General features: G+C 32.9%; 4 protein-coding genes across 7 annotated transcripts in view; 2 read left to right on the forward strand and 2 right to left on the reverse strand.

The window, feature by feature from the left end:
* The first annotated feature begins 97 nt into the window (after window positions 1–97).
* Window positions 98–1,869, forward strand: mRpL30 (mitochondrial ribosomal protein L30). Its single transcript, XM_085192590.1, has 3 exons — window positions 98–296; window positions 450–576; window positions 655–1,869. Exons 1-3 carry the CDS (start codon window positions 184–186, stop codon window positions 949–951), a joined length of 537 nt encoding a protein of 178 aa, XP_085048716.1. The 5' UTR covers window positions 98–183; the 3' UTR covers window positions 952–1,869.
* LOC146534754 (uncharacterized) lies at window positions 990–1,696 on the reverse strand. The gene has a single exon (XM_085192589.1). It carries the CDS (start codon window positions 1,694–1,696, stop codon window positions 1,061–1,063), a length of 636 nt encoding a protein of 211 aa, XP_085048715.1. The 3' UTR covers window positions 990–1,060.
* A 602-nt stretch (window positions 1,870–2,471) lies between the features above and the next one.
* On the reverse strand, window positions 2,472–9,448 carry Atf6 (bZIP_ATF6 domain-containing protein ATf6). 4 transcript variants are annotated; one of them, XM_085192585.1, is made up of 13 exons: window positions 9,290–9,448; window positions 8,797–8,986; window positions 8,572–8,687; window positions 8,393–8,493; window positions 8,247–8,304; window positions 7,922–8,169; window positions 7,573–7,745; window positions 7,087–7,237; window positions 6,169–6,266; window positions 5,568–5,662; window positions 4,915–5,112; window positions 4,434–4,826; window positions 2,472–4,323 (listed from the first exon to the last, which is right to left on the reverse strand). In XM_085192585.1, exons 1-13 carry the CDS (start codon window positions 9,330–9,332, stop codon window positions 3,938–3,940), a joined length of 2,250 nt encoding a protein of 749 aa, XP_085048711.1. In that variant the 5' UTR covers window positions 9,333–9,448; the 3' UTR covers window positions 2,472–3,937. The 4 variants fall into 4 exon arrangements, with proteins under 4 accessions (XP_085048711.1, XP_085048710.1, XP_085048713.1 ...); XM_085192584.1 differs by having other exon boundaries at window positions 8,572–8,690; XM_085192587.1 differs by lacking the exons at window positions 7,922–8,169; window positions 8,247–8,304.
* A 250-nt stretch (window positions 9,449–9,698) lies between these two features.
* The window catches only part of HERC2 (E3 ubiquitin-protein ligase HERC2), a 48,762-nt gene continuing 35,632 nt past the window's right edge, over window positions 9,699–22,828 (forward strand). The window contains exons 1-25 of the mRNA XM_085192591.1: window positions 9,699–10,110; window positions 10,204–10,378; window positions 10,648–10,792; window positions 10,865–11,032; window positions 12,082–12,351; window positions 12,827–12,982; window positions 13,097–13,225; window positions 13,643–13,763; window positions 13,859–14,027; window positions 14,233–14,443; window positions 14,986–15,134; window positions 16,431–16,590; window positions 17,182–17,279; window positions 17,545–17,700; window positions 17,814–17,919; window positions 18,234–18,339; window positions 18,662–18,881; window positions 19,509–19,653; window positions 19,824–19,906; window positions 19,997–20,076; window positions 20,173–20,315; window positions 20,668–20,864; window positions 21,458–21,674; window positions 22,072–22,309; window positions 22,650–22,817. Coding sequence (XP_085048717.1) covers window positions 9,874–10,110; window positions 10,204–10,378; window positions 10,648–10,792; window positions 10,865–11,032; window positions 12,082–12,351; window positions 12,827–12,982; window positions 13,097–13,225; window positions 13,643–13,763; window positions 13,859–14,027; window positions 14,233–14,443; window positions 14,986–15,134; window positions 16,431–16,590; window positions 17,182–17,279; window positions 17,545–17,700; window positions 17,814–17,919; window positions 18,234–18,339; window positions 18,662–18,881; window positions 19,509–19,653; window positions 19,824–19,906; window positions 19,997–20,076; window positions 20,173–20,315; window positions 20,668–20,864; window positions 21,458–21,674; window positions 22,072–22,309; window positions 22,650–22,817 — 4,047 coding nt within the window. The 5' untranslated portion in view covers window positions 9,699–9,873. The remainder of the gene's footprint in view (window positions 10,111–10,203; window positions 10,379–10,647; window positions 10,793–10,864; window positions 11,033–12,081; window positions 12,352–12,826; window positions 12,983–13,096; window positions 13,226–13,642; window positions 13,764–13,858; window positions 14,028–14,232; window positions 14,444–14,985; window positions 15,135–16,430; window positions 16,591–17,181; window positions 17,280–17,544; window positions 17,701–17,813; window positions 17,920–18,233; window positions 18,340–18,661; window positions 18,882–19,508; window positions 19,654–19,823; window positions 19,907–19,996; window positions 20,077–20,172; window positions 20,316–20,667; window positions 20,865–21,457; window positions 21,675–22,071; window positions 22,310–22,649; window positions 22,818–22,828) is intronic.

Consider the following 22,828-nt stretch of genomic DNA (forward strand, 5'->3'; position numbering starts at 1 on the left):
CATCATATTCTACTATATTTTCTTTTGCTGTTACTAATGTATTATTATTTATCTATTTCTAATATTTTATTATAAAACATTTACTTATCTGTAGTTATTTTATTTAATATGTCAATTTTGTCATAAATTTGTCAGATTAAACATAACCTGAAAAGTACTTTTTTAAATCTTTAATATACAAAAATGAATACCAAACTCCTAAAATCTTTTCCTCCTTTAACATTCTCTGTCCGTTGGAAATCCTATAAACATCCAGGAGGAATTAATTATCCAGGAGGAATAACTTACTATCCTAGGTTGTTTATATAAAATAAATACAATTATATTTAAATATTTCTTATTAATCCAAAAACGATTATTTATATTAAGAATCAAAAATGTTTACAAAATTTGCTATGACATATCAATCGAGAATTAAATTAATTTACTTTACTATTTTTGCTTTATAGGAGACCAGATGAAAAAGAACCTGAATGCACACCCTCAAAACTATTTAGGGTTGAGCAAATTAAGACAGCTAAACATCATCCATGGTGGGAAAAGAAAGTATTAGCTGAACTTAAATTAAATGAAGAAGTATTTTTTTTTTTTATACTATTATTTACCTTAATGTTACTTGCTTGTTTCCTATGCTTTATTATATTTTTTTTTCAGAATAGAGTAGCAATAGTAAAGAACATACCAGAAATGAATGCTAAATTATGGAAAATAAAGCATTTAGTTAAAATAGTACCCATAACTTTTCCTTATGGAGAACCTACAGAGGTGGATGTTAAATATACCATTCTGAAAGAAAATGGGCAATGTTTGGTAACAAAGACTTTAGAACCTGGACAAAGACAAATTGAAGCTTTAGAAAAATTTGAAGAAGATCCAAGGAAAATGGATTCCACAACAATAAAAAGGGATTCTAGGCATAAATGGAATAATGCTTTTTCAGGAGGATTTTAATTTAAAACTCGGGAATATTAGGTTAATAAAAAGTAGTATTTAATGTATAACTTTCTATTTATTTATTATTCAACATCATAAATATTATAAATTTACATATGTACAACTTTTAATGTTGAGATTTTCGTTTATACAGTAAATAGTTAAAGTATTCAGGTGTTTTAAAATAATTTCTTAACAAAATGCCATGTTTTTTTCCAAGTCCAAATCTTGCATCTCCCCAGGACACAACAAAGGTTGGGTTTAACTTTTTGAACTCTTGCAAGTGAAATTTGTGTTTGACATTAGAATTGAACCAATTTCCTCGAAAAATTGCCATATATTCATCATTACAGTTGTATAAACGTATAACAAATTTAGAAATTAATATTTTGACTGCTGTATGAAATAGTATAAATCCACCAACGTATATAATGCATTCAGTAACATTATTAGCAACAACTACTTCTGGACCAAATAGAATAGGGTCATTCATTGTAGTAATATCAAAGACAAAAGCTGCATAATACAAAGCACTAGCAGATACTATAGCAGTTGAACAAGTTAAGTATACCACAGCATAGTTAAGAATGTCACCCATCGGTGCTTTATATATAAGCTTCCATTTTTCTGATAAGCCATCTTTTGTTCTCCATTTGTCTTCAGTTTCTTGAATTTTTAAATGATTCTGAGATATATATCTCATAGAACCAACTCTACATAAAGAAAATATCCTTTGTGATTTATACAAACGTAAACAGTTCATTTTTTATTAATATTTATCTGGTTTTAAATAATCCAACTATTCTTTTCATAGTATAAAGGAAAAACAGCTAGAGCTTATTTCGCTTAGATTAAAATAAACATCATTAAACAACAGCGTTAAAACTAAAATATCTGATCTTTGTGTATAGCTGAACCCAGTGCAAGAAAATAAAAGTAATATATTTAAAGGTTAATATTTTAATTCAATAACTGTCAATGTCAATTGTCAATTTTCAAACATTTATATGTTAGGTATTGCCAGATTTGCTAGTAATAATTTGATATAAGGTTACGAGGCTGCGACTAAAATGAAATGGACATTTATGTCTACGAGGAATTTATTTTTATTTCTCTTTTCCTAAATTTATCATTTCGGTTCGATTCTTTAGTTCTTAATAGCTTTTTCTAACGTACCAGTTGAACACAACTGACTTTAACAATTTCAATTTATTGTAAAAAAGGCGTTGGAAAAGTTTACGTATGTTAACGAAATAATTAGATATGTAAACAGATTCTGTTAGAATACCCACCAATTATAACTTTCAGGGTTCATTGACTTAATAGTGAATAAAACCGTTTAAAAACGGAAGCCATTATAGATTTACACACATTTGTCTAAATAATAAAATTTTAACAGGTTCGAATTAAAATGTGTAAAGGAACCTTCCTTAGTAGGTCATTAAAAAGAGGGGCTCCTCAAATCACTGAAGTCGGGTAATATATGAACTAAAGCTAAAAAAAAACTACTCTTGCGATTAAGAAATAAAACAAATATGGAATATATAAATAAACCAATTTTTATTGTATTAGCCAAAGATAAATTAAGTAACAAAATATGTAATTGTGTAATTAATATACGAATATTACGATAATGTAGGTGTAATAGATTACAAAATATAATACAAAATTTTAAACAAAACAATAACAAAAATCTAATTGATAAAAATATTTATGCAACGCAGTACAGTACGATCGACGATCGAAGAAGATCGAAGTTATACTTTCTAAACTTTGGGCATAGTTCATTTGGAAAGAAAGAAATCGAAAGTATGAAAAATTCTAAAACTGCGCAAAATATCTGCGCAGCCAGGGCTCGTCGACCGTACTGTAGTTTTTTAATATATAACATTTACTTTTAAAATATCAACACAAAACAAAACAGCCACCAAACAGACATGATTTTGTAAACTATAGTTTACAATTTATCTTACATATCTGCTTTAGGTTGGCATGTAACTATTGTTTTTCTTAAAATATATCTTATAAATGTATAAAATATTGTTTTACCTAAATTTATAAAAACGAATGTTGACAATATTGTCAACTATCTTCATTTCCTTGTACAGTCCGCGAGGCCTAAGCTGAGCTTTGCATTTGCACGAGTGAATACAGATAGTGTTGGTGTGCGACAGCTTAAACTGTGCATCCCTTGCTTAGTTAAAATCAGTTAATACTACTTTTTGGCTGCCGGTAAGTTCGTTAGTAATGTAACTTCACTTCTTGTACTGGTAGCAAAAGTAGTCAAAGAAAAAGTTCGTATTAATAAATTTACTATTAATAAAAAAAAAATTCCGGCTCTACTTTGGTGATTAGCTTACACCTCGCGAACAGTATTTAAATTGACATAAGATATAATAGTAAAATACTAAATATGTCTTATGAATTATTGCCGCCGTAAATATCTTAATATTATAGATATTATATTAGTTTAAATAATTATTATGAGATCCTATGTATATGTTGTGTTTAAAAATTATAATGTCATGTCATATCATAATAATAATAATATGTATAATCAACATTTGATTATAAATTATAAGGAATATTATATATTAATCCTTAACATTTATTACATAAATAAGAAATTATATCATTTAAATTCAATAATTATTAATATAAAATTGTTTACCTACACTGAATTTTTAATCATTGTTAAACTTAAATGAATGATCACAAAGTGAGGAAACCCATAACATAAGTATTTAAAATGTATTTTTTAAGCAATTCCATACTAATAGGATTACATTTACCACTGTATATCGGTTATTGTGAAATGGTATTACCAAATTGCAAATGAGTGCAAATGGCCTCCTCTGCCTCCAAAATATTTTTACGTAACAATGAATTTATATAAAAGTTTTTCAAAATTCTTGTCAATATTTGTATAGAGCCTAATTGATGACATCATTTTGTTTATATGGAATATCAATATATACCAAGGTATACTAATTACATTTATAGTCTAAATTATTGGTTTTATTTTATTGTTTTCACTTAATTCTACATTTGTCATTTTTATTGGGTCGTGCTTCGCATTTCGCGATTTAGATAATAAATATTGTGTGAATAAGTCATTCTTATCTATATCACCTAAATCGTCTTTGTTGTAGTTAACCACATTGGACAAGTTGTTACTTGTATTATACGCTGTGTCACCTGGACTAGATTCATTTTTTAATTTCATACTTCTATTTTCAGGTTTAGGATTCATATTTGTGGGTTTGTTATCAATATGATTTGTTTTTCTTAAGCTTTCTGGTAAATCATTTGACTTAAGCTTGACTAGGGTTGTGTTTACGACCGAACAGTCAATTTGCATAAGGGTCACATGACCATTTAGTAGAGAATCTGTAAATATTAGATATTAGATGAAAGTTTAAGATATTTGTTTTTTAATGAAATTTTTATTCTTAGTTCTGATTTTTTTGCAAAATTATAATAATATAAATGAAACTTACCATTACCAGATCTTGCTGGTAAGATCAGCGCCATTTTGGGTGGTCTAGTCACATTGTGTTTTACAGCTGGCAACAACAAATGTTCTCCTTTTCCAACACCCACTACATAGAAAGTATCGTCCCTTCTATGCAAAGCTTGAAGCAAAGCATTCCATTCACCAAAATCACCCATATTCAATTCATCAACAGATTTTCTTAATGGGTTGTGATATAACCTTTCATAATACATTGGACTATCCGAAAATATATCTTTGTCCGTCTGTCCGTTTCGTCTTAACTTTTTTAGGCGCGATTTATCTCGAACGTTTCTACCATTTTTATTTGTAGGTATATCGATGATACTGTTGTCTAGGTTTAGTTTATTAAAAAGCCTATATGTTTCCAATAGTCCACCTAAAACAAATGAAAAAAAAATCCAATTACAAAAATAATGAGAAAAAAAATATAATAGATCTTTATTTAGCTTTTAAACATTTATTACCAGTTATTTGTTCTTCGTCCAAGTACACTTTATTCTTTCTTGGTGTTTTAGTCCAATTCAACGTCTTCCCACCTCCAATCCACCGTTTTAGCTCTCCAACTATTCGAATACTCTCGGTCTGATTTATTTTAGTAATATCATTTAATGTAGCATTTTGACAGTCAACTCCTTCAGTACTTCGATTAAATGAATCATAATCTAAAAAGACAAATAAATTGTAGTAAACCTAACACACGCAAAATATAAAATTGTTGATTTATGCATGGTTCTAAATTTCGAATGTTCTACTAAATAATAATATTTATACAATTATATTACTCTTACTAAAAGAAGAAACAATTATTCCTCGTTTAATTTAGTGTGATTGTTATGTATGGTAGGTACATGTTTTCCAATATCTAATTACGTTAAGCAGATAAGCATATAAAACTATATTCCTACATAGTAAGTAAATCAGCTTTACGCTGTATCCTGCATTTTGCTATATAGCAGGGTAGGCAGAGGGAACCTACTGTTAAGATCATTTCACCCTTTCCGCCGAAGTTCTCAAGGTGTTGCGAGTTGAGCGAACTCACAACCGTCGCGTTACAGTCACACCCTTGAGCCCGTCGGCCTATGTAGTATAAATAAATAAAGTAAAATTATTAAATTACCAGTTGAAATTGCATCTTTGGTTTCATCAGACCATAACAGATGTCGTGAACTCACGTGAGTAGCACTTGGCGCACTATACGTTCTTGTATTCCATCTGAAATTAATAAATATTTTACATGAATTAGGGGAGATAGCCTGTGTCACGCGGCTCCTAAAGTCTGATGATGAGGAAATGTAAGCCACTTCTTGTTGAATGTCAAAGTTGGGTATATAAATAGCATCTATCCAAAATTTTATACTAGTAAGGCCGGAGAGGCGCAGTGGGACAGCGTGGAATATAAATACGATGGTTGTCGATTGCTTGCCCAATTGGGGGAATGGTTATATCTCATTTTTTTCTTGTTCATTGTTGTTAAGTTCCACCACACAACTAGCAATGTCACAAAAATTCAGAGGAAATGTTTTGAAACTATGTCATCAACTACGTCTGCCTACTTTACTATGCAGGAAAAGTTTAAATAATATTTGTTTTTACTGTGTTTCCCGGTCGATTATTATATATTCCATATATATTTATGGTTATTTAATTTCTTATCTTCGTCCATGATGTTGTATAAACGCACTCGTTGAGCAAAGAAAGTGAAAGAAGTTTGAACTTACCCTAAAAAATTCCAATTCAGAGATACCATAAACACCATAGCAAAGATAACGGCTATATTCTTTTTGGGTATTAAAATTGAAGAGTCCAAGCGAGGTATCTAAAAAGCATAAAATTTTAAATAGTTTTTGTATCTTTTATTTAAACAAAACTCAAATTCGTTAAAATTCAAAATAGTTGTTTAGTAAATTTTATAGGAAAAATAAAATGGCAACTGATAAGGTAAAAATTGAGTAGGTATCATAAAATTAAAGTAATCGTTAAATGAGAAAGTGTGTAACTGTAACGTGGCGTTTGTGGGTTCGATTCCCACTCGGGGATTTAATATTTTCACTTCTTCAGTCTGCCTCGGAACCAAGTCAAGAGCGCGGCTATGAGTTCTGCCACTCAACACGTAATGTCTCGAGAATTTAGCGGAAAGCGAGAGAGTGTCTTAAAACTAGGTTCCCTCTGCCTACCCTAATATGCTTATAGCATATAGCATAGCATATGCAAGATACAGCGTAAAGTTAAAAAAGACACAACGTCTGGGTCAACTAACATTGTCTTTAAGTACTTAATTATTTAATGTATTCAGGCAAAAACTAAAATGTTATTTCAAATGTTACATATGTAGATGGCATTATACAAGCAAGTATGGAACGATTGTAATTTGCATATCTTAACGAGCGTGAACTAAATACTTTATGTGTTATTTAAATGTTTTACAGCCGGAAAGGTAGTATTTTACATATTATAAGACAAGGCTTGTCTTATAATATGTAAAATATTTGCATCCGCTAAGCTCCGTATTTATAAATCGCTCTCAATTTCATGATCTTGGTAATAATGTAAAACCAATGTTATTGTTAAAAAATAATAATTTTATATATTCTAATAATATGTACCTTTTAATTTAAATATTGAACCTACAAACATACCTTTCGTGATCTCCCTTGAGATGTCAATTGGTCTCGTAGCAACTTATTTTCTAGACGTAACCTAGCAATTTCTTGATGCGCTTCAAGCAGTTGCTGTTCCAAAGCAGTTACATATTCTTTTTTCTTTTGTCGAGATTGACATGCAGATTCCCTGTATAAAAAAAATGTTAAATGCTGTTTGGACCTAAAGTGATCCAAATAAAAATAAATAAGATAACTTATGCAACCAACAATATTTATTGTAATATCAAAAATACCATAAGTAAGGCTTAATATTGTGATAAATAATGTGAAATAAATTGATAACATAAGTACTTAAGTAGTTATCAACTACCATAAAAACTTGCCAATTACAAAAACTTTGTCAATGCAGACATAATGACGAAAAAATAATATAGACTAGAAAAATAAAAAGAAGTTCCCTTTCCCTATTTTGCTTTATACAGGATACAGAGTGAAAAAAGTATTTTTTTTTTAAATTCCTACCGATTTTTTATCATTCTTTGCTGTTTTTTTATAGCTCTTATTTCGGCTTCAGTGTATCTTGATAAGTCCATGATGGGAATACTTGGTTCATCTTTCACACTTTGTATTTTGTTAGAAGTTTGATGTACATCAGGCCCTGGGCTTATTACTATATTTCTTGGAGGTGGTGCAGTCTAAAACAAAGTTGACATTTATATAGAAAATTTAAAATATTATTATAATTTTTTAGTTTGAAAAATAATAAACATATAATACTTAAGAAAGTAATTACTATATTTTTTATCTTAAATATGGGCTTATTATACGAAACAATAACTTAAAAATATTTGTGATATATTTTTTAATTTACCTCAATTTGGTAACAGTTATTAGAAATTGGTGTGGGATTGTTTTGTGGCAATGGTGTAATGGACACCTTGCCATCTTTTGTACTCTTAATTGGCAATACAATATTTGGTTTTGTCAAAGCTGCTACAGGTTTTAAAATTCTTGGCAACCTCCTCTCAATGCAATTATTATCGTCATCCTTTTTAATACCATTTATAAAATTTTCATTGACAACATTAAAAAATTGATTAGGAACATGGATATTTGTATCTGTAAATGATCAGGTCATTAAATAAACTTTCTAAGTAACCATTACCACAGTCACACTGATAAAAAGTGGTTTATACCTTCTATTTTAGTATTTACTTTATGTATAACATTTCGCTGACAGTCATTTTTCTTTACCTGTAGAGTATATTTCGATTTTCAATATAGACTAATATGTATACAATTATAATGTATGTAATATGGAGTCAAATTTAATTATAATTACCTTGATAATACCATTCTCTATCGTCATGACATGGCAAGTTTTATCCAAAACTTTATTATTTGCTGGTATTTCACAACTCTTTGAAATTATATTATCTGGTACTATAAAAAATAATAAGTTTAAAAATACTAACAATACATAACAAACAATTTATAATACATTTATAAAGAAGTATAAACCTGTTTTTTGAAGAAAGAGTTCAACATCTTCTAATTTCAACTGATTGGTGGGTTCATTTTGAAAGTTCCAGTCAAGTGGTGACTGTGACAAATGTCTTGCAGATGAAGAGCATGAACTACTGTAAATAATACTTTTTAGTTTTTCATAACAGTCACTTATATTTTATTAAATTATATCAATGTAATCGGGATTAAGATAGTAAAGTATATAATATGTGAACTCACTTTTTTGAATCATCATCACTGCCAGAATCAGAGTTACTGCTTTCATTGGATGAAGATTTAACACTTTGTACTGGAGATATTACTGGTACTAGACCAGCATCCGCTAGGATTTGACTAGGAGATGCATCTGTGGCACCTAACCAAGATTGTTCATTGTACTCTTGTGTAAGTTGGTCTAGAAGATCTTCATCTAAAGAAAATTTCTATGTTTAATAATTATTTATTTATACTATTCCAAGGGTATTTATATAAGACGTATAATGTGCAACATACACTTGTTCAAATAATAGCATGCCTCATCTAGTAAGTATGCTTATTAAAAATCGAAAGTGTATTTATTGGCAACTAATAAATAAAGTGTTACTTAAAGATTTGTTAACCTGAAGGTCAACTAGTCTAGCATTTGTTGTTTCATTATGAACAAACATGCATATTGCACTTTATTTTTGTAATCAGCCGGACATAATGTAAACAACAAGGATTTGGTAATTACCGTACAGACACCCCTGATATTCGGCCAGAATATCTGTATCCATGGAGGGAATCACTGTATTGTCTTTTTAACTTTTAATAAAGACAATTTTACTACAACACATCACGCCTTAACAACATGCAGGTTTATTTATGTTATAATCTGTGAATTTTTATATTTATTACTTGTGCATTGACTAATGACAGAAACATTTTCGTCTTAAAATAAAACTTTTGAGATAAACTATATACAAGTAAATTAATGGATTGGTATTAAACCAATATCTTTTAAAGATTGAGAATACTTCTTTTAAATGTATATTAATTATATAAGCATAATATTTATAAATTAATTTCATTATAAATATGCTATTTAATAATTTGTTAGTTATAATGGAACGTCAAATTTTGACATAAGACCGATTGTTTGATGTTTCGTTTCTGCATCCGATTGATTGAAGCAATTATCTTCTTGTTATAATTTAAAATAGTTCTGTCATGCTCTTTTTACAAAGTCCTATATGATATTATTTGCTTAAATGCTTCCTGACAGAAAATTTATGTGCGCACGATGTCATCAATGTGTTAAACCAACCGGTGGTGAAAATGTCTGTCCCTGAGGAGCAGGACGATTTCATATTTCGCCCGCAACAACATTTAGACTCCAAATGGCTTAATCCTGACTTACAAGAGGCTCTTCATGATCCAGAGGCATTATGTTCTATGTTTAATAGCCTATTACAAGATAGAGAAATATATTTTGACGCAAGAAATGGGCTGGTTAATGGGGCTGGAATTACTGCTAAACTCGGAGACAGTGGAAAATATTATTGTGGTCTGAGAGTAAGTTTTGTAAAATTAAAATAAAATAAAATCTTTTCAATAAATAAAATTATATTTAGATATTTCTGTAACTGCCAATAATGTACTTTTTAGATTTTGACATGTACTTGTTGTGATGGTCTTTGTGGTCCACATTCGGGTTGCGCATGCGCACCTTGCACTACTCTTTCCACTGAAGAAGAATTACGTGCCTCTATTCAATCTAAAATTGTTGCACCACAGCCCTCTCTCCAGGTTATAGATGATATAAAATGGAAACTAGATCCAGGTGATTTCTTTTTTCTTATTCTAAGATACACTTGTCTTTTTTATATAATATGATTCTTTCATATTGTGTTTTTTTAATTTAAAATTAAAATAAACAATAAGATTATTATACTGCTATTTATCTACCAGTGGTGTAGTAAGTACTGTAAATACTTCATATTCAAAAATTACTTTTGATGCTCTTCTGTGTTTTGAAATTTTATTTTATAAACTTGGAAATTCAATCCTATAGACTAACAAATATAACATACATTAATTGATAAATATCAGGTCCAGAATGTTTACAAAATTTAATGGATGCTCTTGTATGGGAGCAGCGTGTGAGAGCCGTAAACACTGCAGTCAGTTGCCCATTTATATCCCAAATACGCCGCCTCATTGTGCTCTGTCATAGACATCTTGTAGCTGTGATAAGGTAAGAAAATTTTCATTTAAAATTATAATTTTCTAATTAGTAGTGGTTAACAAAATGTTACAATTTTTCTAGGGACCAAAATAATCATAAAGATGTGAAGAAAGTTCCACTTGAAAAGAAACCACCTCATGGTGTTAGCAACAGAGCTCTAAGCAATGTGGTTACTACATTAAATAAGCAAGTGGACCTATCAAGTGAAACTCAAGAAGAAAGTGAGGAACACACTGAAGATTCTGAGAGGTATGTAATATTTTTTCATATTAAAGTTACACTTAAAATTATTAAATTCTTTACAATTTTGCTTTTTCTTAACTCAGTAATTTTGAATAGTCAAATAATCTACAGCTAGAACAAAAAATCTTAGAGGATTTTTAATATTTATTTTAAATAGTGCCAATCATATAACATTTATTCACATTTACACTTGATTTGGTAGTTCTGTTCACAAGTAGTAATTTGTTATGTGCTGAATATGATACATAAGAATCCAATATAGTCAATAAAGTCAAAGTCAAATAATTTTTATTCAAAATAAGAAGTTACTGCTTTATTTTTTTTTTTTTAACATCAAACAATTTACCACCAGTTCACTGAAGTTAATGCCTCAGACCTAAGAACCAGCGCAAGAAACTCAGCAGGACATTTTTTATAAACAATTTTATACAAATACATACCTAATTATTTGTAGTGTCAATTCAATCAATTTTATAGTGTGGTAATTATAATCCAACATCACCCTATAAAACATTTTTTCAACATTGTTTTGGTTTCCTGTTTGGATTACTGCAGGTCCACTGTACTTTTGCTTGAAAAAAATGTCCACTAAAGAAATATTTTTTAATGTCTAGCAAAACTTGGGCAATAGAGTTTGAATTTAAAATGGGTTGATTGAGCTGTGAAACTTATCCTCTTTCTGATTGTAAATTTGTAATTTTAACTGAATCCAATTAATTTAAACTGATTCCTAAGGTATCAAAGAATTATGAACAGGATATGTTCTATTGTTTAGTAATTTCAATCTCCATCCATATTACTTTTGTCATCAAGTTACCATTGTCACTACCACGATGCTAAAGCGTTGAACAGAATTTACGAACAGTCCTACTATTGGCAAAATTTTGGCCTCATTGTTCTGGGATAGACAAGGAATTGTTTTTGTTTGATGACAGAACATGTTAAAAATATATGACATCATTCTCGTTTTTTTCTTCATACTACACAAAACCAATTAACATGATCGTTTAAAAATAACAATAATTTATTATTATTATTATAATTGTTGTTTTTAGCGCGTTTGGTCTAGCACGAGTAGGCGCCCGAGCTGCCTTACGTCTCGCCCTATCCCTAGTAAGACGTGCGTGGCGTTGTGGGGAAGACGCAGATGTCTGTTCGGCTTTACTACGGGATGCCCTAGATGCAGTACGAGCGTTGCCCGACGCTGCTTTATATGCAGGAGGGGGACAGCAAAATTCAATAGCTCAACAGGCTCCTCGGTCTCAGAAAATTTGGGCTGAAGTTGTGGACAGTGCTGCGAAATTTTTGCACCAAGTTGTTGCGGGGTAAGTTTTTGCATTAAATATTTGTTTAATATACAACTTTACTGATTATTTCTATGAGATCAATTTTAAAGATGTATTAGATTTATTTTTGCTGTGTGAGTTTTTATTACGATATTACGAGTACTTGTGATCGCGGATAGACTTGTGTTAATATTTTATCAGTTAAAATAAAATTACCACTTAAAATAAGAATAATAATAATAATTGATATCTGTTAAAGTAGATAAATGAAACAAATATATTCGTGTGAACGGTAGTGGGGGTCGATCCTCACTCGTGGGGGATTGCATTATTAATATTTAAATTTTTTCGTTCTGGTACCAAAGCAAAACGCTGACATTGGGGAACAGAGTGCCTTAACACTGGGTTCCTTAGGCAATATAGCAGGGTATATGCGGGATACTGCGTGAAGCAGAAAAAAAAGAAACATATTCCGTTCTTTGGTTAAATATTAAAATTGTATAACCGATAACAGGGAAGTAGGTTGCAACGTGCCACAGGGTGACTGGCGTACGTCTCTTTGTGTTTGGGTGGAGCTGTGCGCCCGACGCGCTGAACTACCCGCATTGTTAAAAGCAGCTGACGTCCTTGTCACTTTACCTCCTAAGCAGAAACGGCAACCAGATAATAGGTGAGATATTCTTTATATCTGCAATATATATATATTTTATATTATTTTATAACTGTATAAGGTTATATTTCTGATAAAAGTGTTGTTTATGTACCAAATATGAAACAATTTCAGAATCGTATTAGAAGAATGCACAGCACCATTAGGTCCGTTTCTAAGACGGATGGCTAAAGTAACCGCTCCTAATCCAATAGTCAACAGTGAATCAACATCTGAGAATAATCCAACTGAAGTATATCTCAAGTATGTCATTTTATAAGCATTTTTTAAATAAAATGTAACCTCCACATTTTGAGCCTGTCATAGCGCAGGGGCACAAGGATTCTCCTTAGAGTGTAACCACCGATACCCACTCAAGGAAATGAATTATTATTTCTTAATATTTTCATTTCTAAAGCCCATCGTTGAGTTCCGCTATTCAACGCTCAATACCTCGAAAAGTTCGGCGGAAAGTGTGAAAGGTGCCTACTCTGCTGCCTAATCTGCTGTATACGGGATACAGTGTAAAGAATTTGATATTTTTTTTTTCCTTTACAATGTAATGGAATATAATGATTTACAAAGTTGTTCCCACAATGCAATATTAAAGAATTAATTAGTTAATCTTATTAGTCACTTTATGAGTGTATAGATGTTAATTGTAATTTGTTTCTTTTCTAGAGAATTAAATATACCAAGTGGTGATGGACTCATGAGTGTGAAAAAGGCAGGCATCGCTTTACTCTGCCATATGGATCGACTTGGCGCTCCTTTATTACCGCCATTGAAAGGATTTGTTACAGTAAGCATATTGTATATCCTCGTTTTTTTAAAATTTAACAATGAAAGTAAATCATATTATTTTTTTTAATATGACGGTATTTTTTATTTTTATAGTGCACTGAATCAGCGCAAGAAGTGGTATCAGTAGGGTCAGGTCTCTTGCAATTAGGTAGTCTAAGGATCCAACAGATAGCGTGTGCCGAGAAACTAGCGCTGCTATTGACTCACGATGGGGTTGTGTACACGTTGCCGTACGACACTATGACATCGCATCTTGTTCCAGGTTTGATTTTTTTTTTCGCGGTAGTAAAATAGAAGGTTCAACACTGCTCTTTATCTCTTTATATCTTTATCAGAGTAACATTTACAATTATTTAATAATTAATTTACATCTATTGAAATTTATCTCTATACTATTTGTCTAACTCTTTATCTTACCACTACACAAAAACTATTTACACCCACTATTTACACAAAAATATCCACAGGTCTAGAAAACAAATCAATAACTCAAGTAGCTTCCCACCCAACCGGCCGACACTATCTCTGCCGTTCGTCCTGCGGCGGTGCGTGGTCGTGGGGCGTGGGCGACGACGGTCGCCTCGGCCATGGCGACACGGCCTCGAGGGACGCCCCACAACCTCTCCATCACCTCGCACACCACGAGGTGGTGGGTGTCGCTGCTGGGCACGCGTGCAGGTGTGTTTGTGTGGGGTGTGGGTTTTTATGTTGTTTGGGAGGCTTTTGTTATGCTCGTAGTATATTGTTCCAATTTCGTTTTGAAAACATGAGTCTTTAAAATTTTTGCTTTTTTCGTTTTTTTTATACATAAATAATAATATATACATACATAAATGCTTTTTTCATTATTTTCCTACACAAAAACCCAAAAAATCAAAAATGAAAAAATATAACGACAGTAATTTATCATCAAATAGCTATATATATATAAATGATATTAAATCACCTACAATTATGGTGTAATGTAAATATTTTAATGTTGAAATCAAATAATTAATGCTCCTTTTTTGTTTCAAATCATGACGAAATATAATTGGGTAATTAAATCAATATGTATAAATACTACATCTATATGACGTATATATAAATTAAAATATTTTACACGTTAAATAGTATTTGTAGATTTGGACTTGAAGATTCTTTGGCTGTCAAGTAACATGATGTATGATTTTAACATTATATTGGTATATAATATAACATTTATTTTGAAATATAAACAGTGCGGTGATAACCTCCCGTGGCGCCCTCTACACGTGGGGGCGCGGCGCGCACGGCCGCCTCGGACACGGCACCATAGAGAGCTGCCTCACTCCTCAGCCGGTGTCGTTTAACGCGCACAATATTGAACGGATTATAGATGTTGCTCTTGGTAATGTACTATTTAGTTTTTTGTGTTATAATATAGAATGGTAGATAGGAAACTTAGTGTTAACACTTTGTTCCCCCATTTTCTGCACAGTTTCAGGGATATTGTGTGAATTGGCGGAATTAAACGTTCCCGTTTGTATTATTACAATGGAGGTGGGGATGAAATGCGAACCATATATTATATGATGCGACGCCATGTCGCCCTTATCATCTATATATATCTATTTATATAAAATCGAAAGGTCACTCACTCATCACGAAATCTGAGAAACTACATGTGCTAGGAATCTCAAATTTTGCATAGGAGTTACTTATAGGACGCAGATGCTCGCTAAGACGGGAATTTGCAATATTTGACTTCTAAGGGGTTGTTTTTGGGGTCGAAAGTTTGTATGAAACTTCGTTACTATAAATGCTAGGAGTCTCAAATTTTGCATAGACGTCACTAGGACGTCGTCATGGAGACAGAAATTAATAATAACATAATTCACGCGGGTGAAACCGCGAGCGGGCCGTTAGTCTATCTATATATATAAAATCGAAAGGTCGCTCACTCATCACGAAATCTCAGAAACTACAAGTGCTAGGAATCTCAAATTTTGCATAGGAGTTACATATAGGACGTAGGTGCTCGCTAAGACGGGAATTTGCTATATTCAATTTCTAAGGGGTTGTTTTTGGGGTCGAAAGTTTGTATGAAACTTCGTTACTACAAATGCTAGGAGTCTCAAATTTGTGATAGACGTCACTAGGACGTAGTCATGGAGACAGAAATTAATAATAACATAGTTCACGCGGGTGAAACCGCGAGCGGGCCGCTAGTAATTATATAAAATCGAAAGGTCACTCACTCATCACGAAACCTCAGAAACTACAAGAGCTAGGAATCTCAAATTTTGCATAGGAGCTATTTATAGGACGTAGGTGCTCGCTAAGACGGGAATTTGCAATATTCGACTTCTAAGGGGTTGTTTTTGGGGTTGAAAGTTTGTATGAAACTTCTTTACTACGAATGCTCAAATTTTGCAGGAATGTCACTTATAGGACATAGGTACTCAGGGAGACAGAAATTAATAATAACGTAGTTCACGCAGGCGAAGCCGCGGGCGGGCCGCTAGTATATAATATTATTAATCGGATTTTTAAAGATGGTTGCTTATTCCTTAACGCAAAAATCTTAAAAAAAAATCCATGCAGTAGGCACGGATTTTGCATTTTACAAGATTTGATTTAAGTTTTACAAGATTTTGTATATTTTTTCTATACTAGGATAATAAGTTTATCATTATTACAATAGGCTGGGGTGAAGGACAAACGTTATGCTGTACCTGGGAGGGCGCCGTGCAAGTATTTGGCGACAGCGAGGCGGGCACACCGCGCGCACTCTCCGCGCTCTCCACATTCCGAGTAACCAGAGTTTACACAGGGGAGCATTGGCACGCCGCTTTGACTGATGGGTGAGGATAGATGATATATTAATTATATAGTATAATAGTTTTTTATATAATATGTATATAAATAAGTATTTTTACGTGTGTTCGTGATCTTACTTGGAACAGATTAAGATGAAATTTAGTGTTTATGTTTCAATGGGTCCCCTGAATGCCTTAAATATAATTGGAGTCGGTAGATGGCGCTGAGGTGTTGTAATAGACTAAACACACAGCACTAAACTGTAAGATATCTAGAAATAAGGTAAATAAAGACGTACAATTTAAAATACATTATTTATTTCGCTACTTTTCAGGTCGGTCGGTATGTTGGGTAGAATGTCTGCCGCTAGTTTTTTTATGAAATCAAAAATAAAAACACGACTGTGGTTTAAAATCTATGTAAAACATAGGTTCTAAATGTTTTTATATATTAAAACACTGGATAATTTGTAATGTACTATATATTTTTATATGTATTTTATGGTACTGCCAACGTTTACTATCCCTAGCTGAAGTAGTTCAAAAAATAAACAAATATATCTAATAAAGTACAAAAAGTAAGAAACAGGATTGAAATAAATAAAGACATTTTTTTATCATTGTAAATTTTTGCAGTGGTCAAGTATACACATGGGGCAAAGGTGATGACTACAGATTAGGCCATGGGAATATTGAGTCAATTAAAATACCAAAATTAGTGGAGGCACTTAATGGTACGTACTTAATGTTTATCACAATTATTTTTTAACTACCCTCAAAGATTCTTTTATTATCTCGTGTACTATCCTGGATTCATGCAGATTGAGGTGACAGACAGTATCCTGTCCTCTGGTGTGATGGCTTTGGTACTTCAAAGTTTTAGGTGAAAAAAAAATGCATAATACGAAAAATATGCGCGAATAATCCAGTTAAAAATCTCATGTGAAATGTTATTCTTTAACAGTTATTAACTTATTATTCTCATATATTTTGCTTTAGGAATAAAAATAGTCGATCTGTCTCTCGGCGTGTCGCACGGTATCGCGCTTTCATCGGAAGGCACGTTGTACGCGTGGGGCACTCAGGAACGAGCGCAGATACTGAATCAAATACCACAGCCTTTACAAGTTTTTAATCCATCGTTTAAAGCTAATGGTAATAAAGATGTATATTTATATTGTTCCCTAAAAATCTATAGTTCTTAGTGAAGAAAAATATTGCTGTTTTATTTTAGGGCATTATCTAAAAGCTTAATATTATAATTTTAGGTGTTGCAAGTGGTCCGTCTCAAATATTTTCATGGAGTGAAGAAAATCCACGAGACCTTCCATCTTCTCTACCATTCGTTATTGATTTGTCAGATAACACTTTTAAGTATGTATATTTGTTTGAAATTATTTTACCTGTTTGCGAAAATTAACTACAAAATAAAATTGTCGTGCCGCAATGTATGGCTGCAAAATGCCATGTTTTGGGCTCGATTCACACTCGGCCGAATCAAATATTTTCATTTCCTCACTATTGTAACGAGATATATCGCGGTGTTGAGTTCCGCGAGAGCAACGCAATGTGTTAATACTAGTTTTCCTCTACCTACTTACTGTATGCGGGATACAGCATGAAATAAAAAAATTACAGCAAATGCTCATTATTCTAAAATATTAAACTTATTTTGTTATTACTTTTAGGTTTTTAGAAAGATTATTAAGAATAGTGGTGGAACAAAGTGGAACTGCTAACATAAAGGACAATGAATGCCTAGCAATCTCTTGTTTGAATCTCCTAAGGTTACAAGTAAGTCATATTTTTGAATTCTAACAATTTTATAAAAAATCTGTGAAAGAATTTACGAATTGAAATTATTGTCTAATTGCTTACGCCAAATAACACCTGTATTTAGTAAATATGCCTGTTTTTTTGACACTCCGTTCCCGAGTTTTCGCTGAATTTTGGAGTCATTGTGTGTTAAGTGGCAAAACACAACGCCGCTCTTTGCCTCGACACCAGAGCGAAGAAATAGAAATATAAATTTGAAATAAATATTTCATTTCCTACGAGAACCTTAACGAAAACATTATAACCATGTAAACGTAAACTAATATAACCACAACCCTAGGTCCACGCGTGGCAATGCGCCAACAGCGACAAAGAGAGCAGTGACACGGACAGCCGCACATGGTGCGCGGGCGTGCACTCAGCGCTCGTGGCGCTAGTAGAGGGGCGTGCGGGCGCGAGCGCCGCTGCAGCCGCCAAGCGTGCGCTCGCCGCCGCCTGGCCGCTGCTGCTGCCCACGCCGCAGATACGCGCTCAGCATCTTATCGCTTTGTTGCCTCAGGGTTGGTTTTTGATAGTGAAAACTGTTGTATAATACAGTATAATGGTACAGTGCGGTTGATATGTCGTGGTTGTTGAGAAATTAGGTTTACTGAGTTTTTGTTAATTGTTCACTTGGGAAGAAATTATTGGAAAGTAAAATAAATTCTAGAATCAAATATCAAATAACAGCCGCTTACAGCTAACTTCAGGGTGACTTTGTGACGTAGAAAGTTCAGAAGAAATGGTTAAACATACTAAACTAATCAAAGTAATTTTGTTTTGGAAATGAGTGCATTCTTTAACTAAATAAATAAATCTGTGAAGTCTAATCCATAATCCATAAGAGTTACCATGAAGAAGTGAAACTTTTCAATTGTTGAGATATTGTGTGTCGAGTGGCGGCGTAAGAAGACAAAGCTGAAGCTTGAACTTTTTACCATAGCGGCAAAATGAAAATAACTCATTCTCCCGGGTGGAAATTGAACCCATAATCGTTGCATTAATATTGCGAATAATGATAGAATAAATTACCTGGGTAGTATATTTTCTTATTAGAGTTATAAAATTTAAGTATGTACCTAACAAAAAAATGTAAATCAAAGAAGAAAGCAGTTTATATAAAAGCCATCCAATTATTGATATCCCAGGGTCAGCACCAGCAAGTACAGGTGCTCGTTTCATGACGGAGTTACTGGTGTGGTCCTTACTTGGTGGCGGCGGTCTTCGAGATGCATTACGGAATGCACTTCAAACGCACTCATCAGATTCATATAACCATTTACAATTGGACGAGTAAGTAAAAAGATAAAAAAATATTAATTACTTTATATTTATGTACTACTTTACATATTGCAGAAATGTAGCGTAAATACTAGGTAAAAAATAATAAAAATATAGTTAGAAACTAATATTATGGACGAAACATTCAAATTAATAGAAAAAGATATATTTATAATTTCTAGTGAATATGACCAGATTGATATTGTGACGGGACAACGTGGTGTACCGACTACAACTATGTCAGATGATCCAGAAACTATTCAAGGTAAGTTCAGGTTTTAATTATGATAATTATTATTATATTTCATATATTATTCTTTATTATTAATAATTTTTCTCACTATTATTTTAATAGCCCCATGTGTCGACGAATATCAAATAAATAATAACGCTACTAACTGTGATAGTGGGACTTCAGTTCCTTTAATGCATTTGGTATGTATACAAAATAATGTATGACCATATTTTTTCTATATATAATATAATAAGTTTAATTATGGAGTATTTTTATGTTTTTTATATATTTAACAGGTTAAACATTTGATACAAAATACAAGTTGTCAAACACAAATGCATATAAATTTAATATTAAACGATGACACAAGCAAAACTGATGATCTGAAAGGTCATGATACCGTGAGTCCAAGTTGTGATCTTCTCATACGATTTCAAAGGTTAGTAATAAATAACACAAACATTTAATACATAAACATTCTAGTATTTCGCTCGTATCTCAAATATTTTCTAAGTAACTAAGTGTAGTTTTTCCGTACACAATTATATAAATATAATTATTTAATACTATTAAGACTCTTTCATTCGCCACTTTCCGCCGAATTCTGGAGCAATTGCGTATTGTGTGACGTAACTAATATTAAACATTTTATTCTCCGAATCGATCTCACAACCGTCCCGTTTACAATCACACGCATTTATTTACCACCAAACCACAACAGCCTTAACACAAGTTTAATACACAAATACTAAGGAAAACATAAAATAAAAATAATATTTGACATTACCCAGGCTACTATTCAGCGAGGCGATGTGGTCGCGCGGCGGGCGCAGCAGTCGCGGTGGCGTGCGCGCCCTCTTAGCGCACTACACGGCCCTACTCGCTGACCACGTGCACTCCACGCTCAGTTGTTTCACTGCGGCTGTCAGAAGAGCTGATGATGCTCATCTTGAAGAGTTGTGCGATCTTATTAGGGCTGATATTGTTGGTATGCTATATTATATTGGTCTTGCGATCTATGCTATATATGTTCTACTAGCGGACGCGCTTTCGCTTGCTTATTTAGGGGTGTATTCTAATAAACCACGAAACATGTGTTCAATGAAATATTTTTAAGAGTCTAAATTTCAAATTTTATAATAAACGGTGGTGTTTTAAAGATTTTTCCATACAAACTTTCAATTCCTATTTCACTTCTTTAGGGTCAAAATTTTTCAAAATACCTTCTTAGTGGATGTCCAGATTACGAAAGTAAACATCTGTCCAAGTTTCACGTTTCTACGCACAGCGGTTACGGCTGTGCGTGCGTCTTACCTCAGTCAGTGAGGACAAGTCCTTTTATATATATAGATTAGTGTTTCTTTTGTCTTCTTTTTAGTTTTACGCTCTATACTCACATAGCAGGGTCGGTACAGGAAACTTAAGAACTTAGTGTTAGGACACTCTGTACGCCATTACAAGTAGTTTTGAATAGTCAACTCACATAAAATTTACAAAAATAGTTCTACAGGAAGCTAGCAATTTAATGTAAAAAAATATCCGCAATTAATAAATATTATTCTTACAATTTCCCCACGACAGGTCGAGTAATGAGTGAACTAGCAATATGGGTGTGCGCGTGCGCAGCCCGCTGCGCCATAGCACTGTCAGACTGCATGCCCGCAATAGTGCGCGTGGTGCGCGCGTGCGACGCGGCCGCCCGCGCTCTGCCCGCCGCCGCCAAGCTCGACGCGGATTTGTTGGGCTGGCCGGGACTTATGTCTAAGAAACATGCGGCTAATACTAGTATTATACGAAGGTATATTGGTACTTTATTTTGTATTGGGTAGTTTCTTTATGTTGAATTTTTTTTGTGCCTGGATATGAATGTGGGATCAAGTGGGTGTACTTGTACTTGTACGTGTTGTACTTTCATTTTTTAGGCCCACGTTGTATTCCATTCACAGCAAGGTAGGCAGAGGGAACCTGGGTATCTAGTGTAAAGACACTGCATTCCCATCCAGATAATTCTGTCCCCCACTTTTTTAGAAACATTGTGTGTTGAGTGGCGAAACTCAATGAGGCTCTTTGCGTGCACCAAGGCGAGAGAATGAAAATATTAAATATACATATGTATGATTGCGTCTATTCCTCATTAAATTAAAATTATTTTAAAAATTTCAACTCATTAAAATATATAAATTTTAAAAACGCAGGTGCGATCTACAAAACCACACTCGAGAAGGCGGATCCTGGATTGTAGTATCAGGATATGTATACGACGTGGACAAATTTGAATGTGACAACGCGAGCACGGTGGAGCTTGTCCGCAAGTTACGCGGGCGCGATGCCACCGCAGCGTTGAGCACCGCCCCCCACGCTGCGTATCTGTCGCGTATCACTGATAAATGTGTTGGCATGTATGCTACGCAGATACATAGTCATCATTGTGAAGTAAGTTTGATACTTTTGGTTTTAATAGTAAATATATTACTTTCAGTGCTTAATAATTTAATTTATTTCTAAACATTGCTTAAATGATTTTAATGTTAACTTATTATATTTTTTACTATTTTTAAACTTAGTATTAATAGGATACTGACATCAACATTTACAACTGGTTTAAGCGTTCCCAACCGTAGTAATGAGTATAATTTCTTATATGAATGGCTGTTAACATAAAAAAATACAAAATTATTATCCTCAAAACAATACATTTCAATTTAAAAAACTACGTGGGCAATGAAACATAAATTATTTATTTATAATAATAGATTTTCTTCTCTATCAACAGGAAAGCACGTCTAGCCTACGTACACACCATATATTGTCGTCGTGTGCGTTCCACTTAGCGCTGGGCCTTTCCCAGTGCGGCCTCCGACTCGCAAGGTCCCTGCCCACACAACAAGCGGAAAGGGAGGCGACCTACGCTTCCGCTGTCTTTCTTAGAGGTGGTCTTCAAGTAAGTGTCGG

Source organism: Heliconius melpomene, chromosome 11 (assembly GCF_056956725.1).
Source record: "Heliconius melpomene rosina isolate 202511_hmr_F chromosome 11, ASM5695672v1, whole genome shotgun sequence".
Lineage (NCBI taxonomy): Eukaryota > Metazoa > Arthropoda > Insecta > Lepidoptera > Nymphalidae > Heliconius > Heliconius melpomene.

Bases quoted from the DNA above. Each gene is read 5' to 3' on its own strand.
- LOC146534754 (XM_085192589.1), bottom strand. From the start codon at position 1,696: ATGAACTGTTTACGTTTGTATAAATCACAAAGGATATTTTCTTTATGT.
- Atf6 (XM_085192584.1), bottom strand. From the start codon at position 9,332: ATGGATACAGATATTCTGGCCGAATATCAGGGGTGTCTGTACG. The intron at 8,691-8,796 runs GTGAGTTCACAT...TATTATTTACAG, and splicing joins AGTGATGATGATTCAAAAAA to TAGTTCATGCTCTTCATCTG. The intron at 7,746-7,921 runs GTAAATTAAAAA...ACTTTGTTTTAG, and splicing joins ATAACTGTTACCAAATTGAG to ACTGCACCACCTCCAAGAAA.
- mRpL30 (XM_085192590.1), top strand. From the start codon at position 184: ATGAATACCAAACTCCTAAAATCTTTTCCTCCTTTAACATTCTCTGTC. The intron at 297-449 runs GTTGTTTATATA...TTTGCTTTATAG, and splicing joins GGAATAACTTACTATCCTAG to GAGACCAGATGAAAAAGAAC. The intron at 577-654 runs GTATTTTTTTTT...TTTTTTTTTCAG, and splicing joins AACTTAAATTAAATGAAGAA to AATAGAGTAGCAATAGTAAA.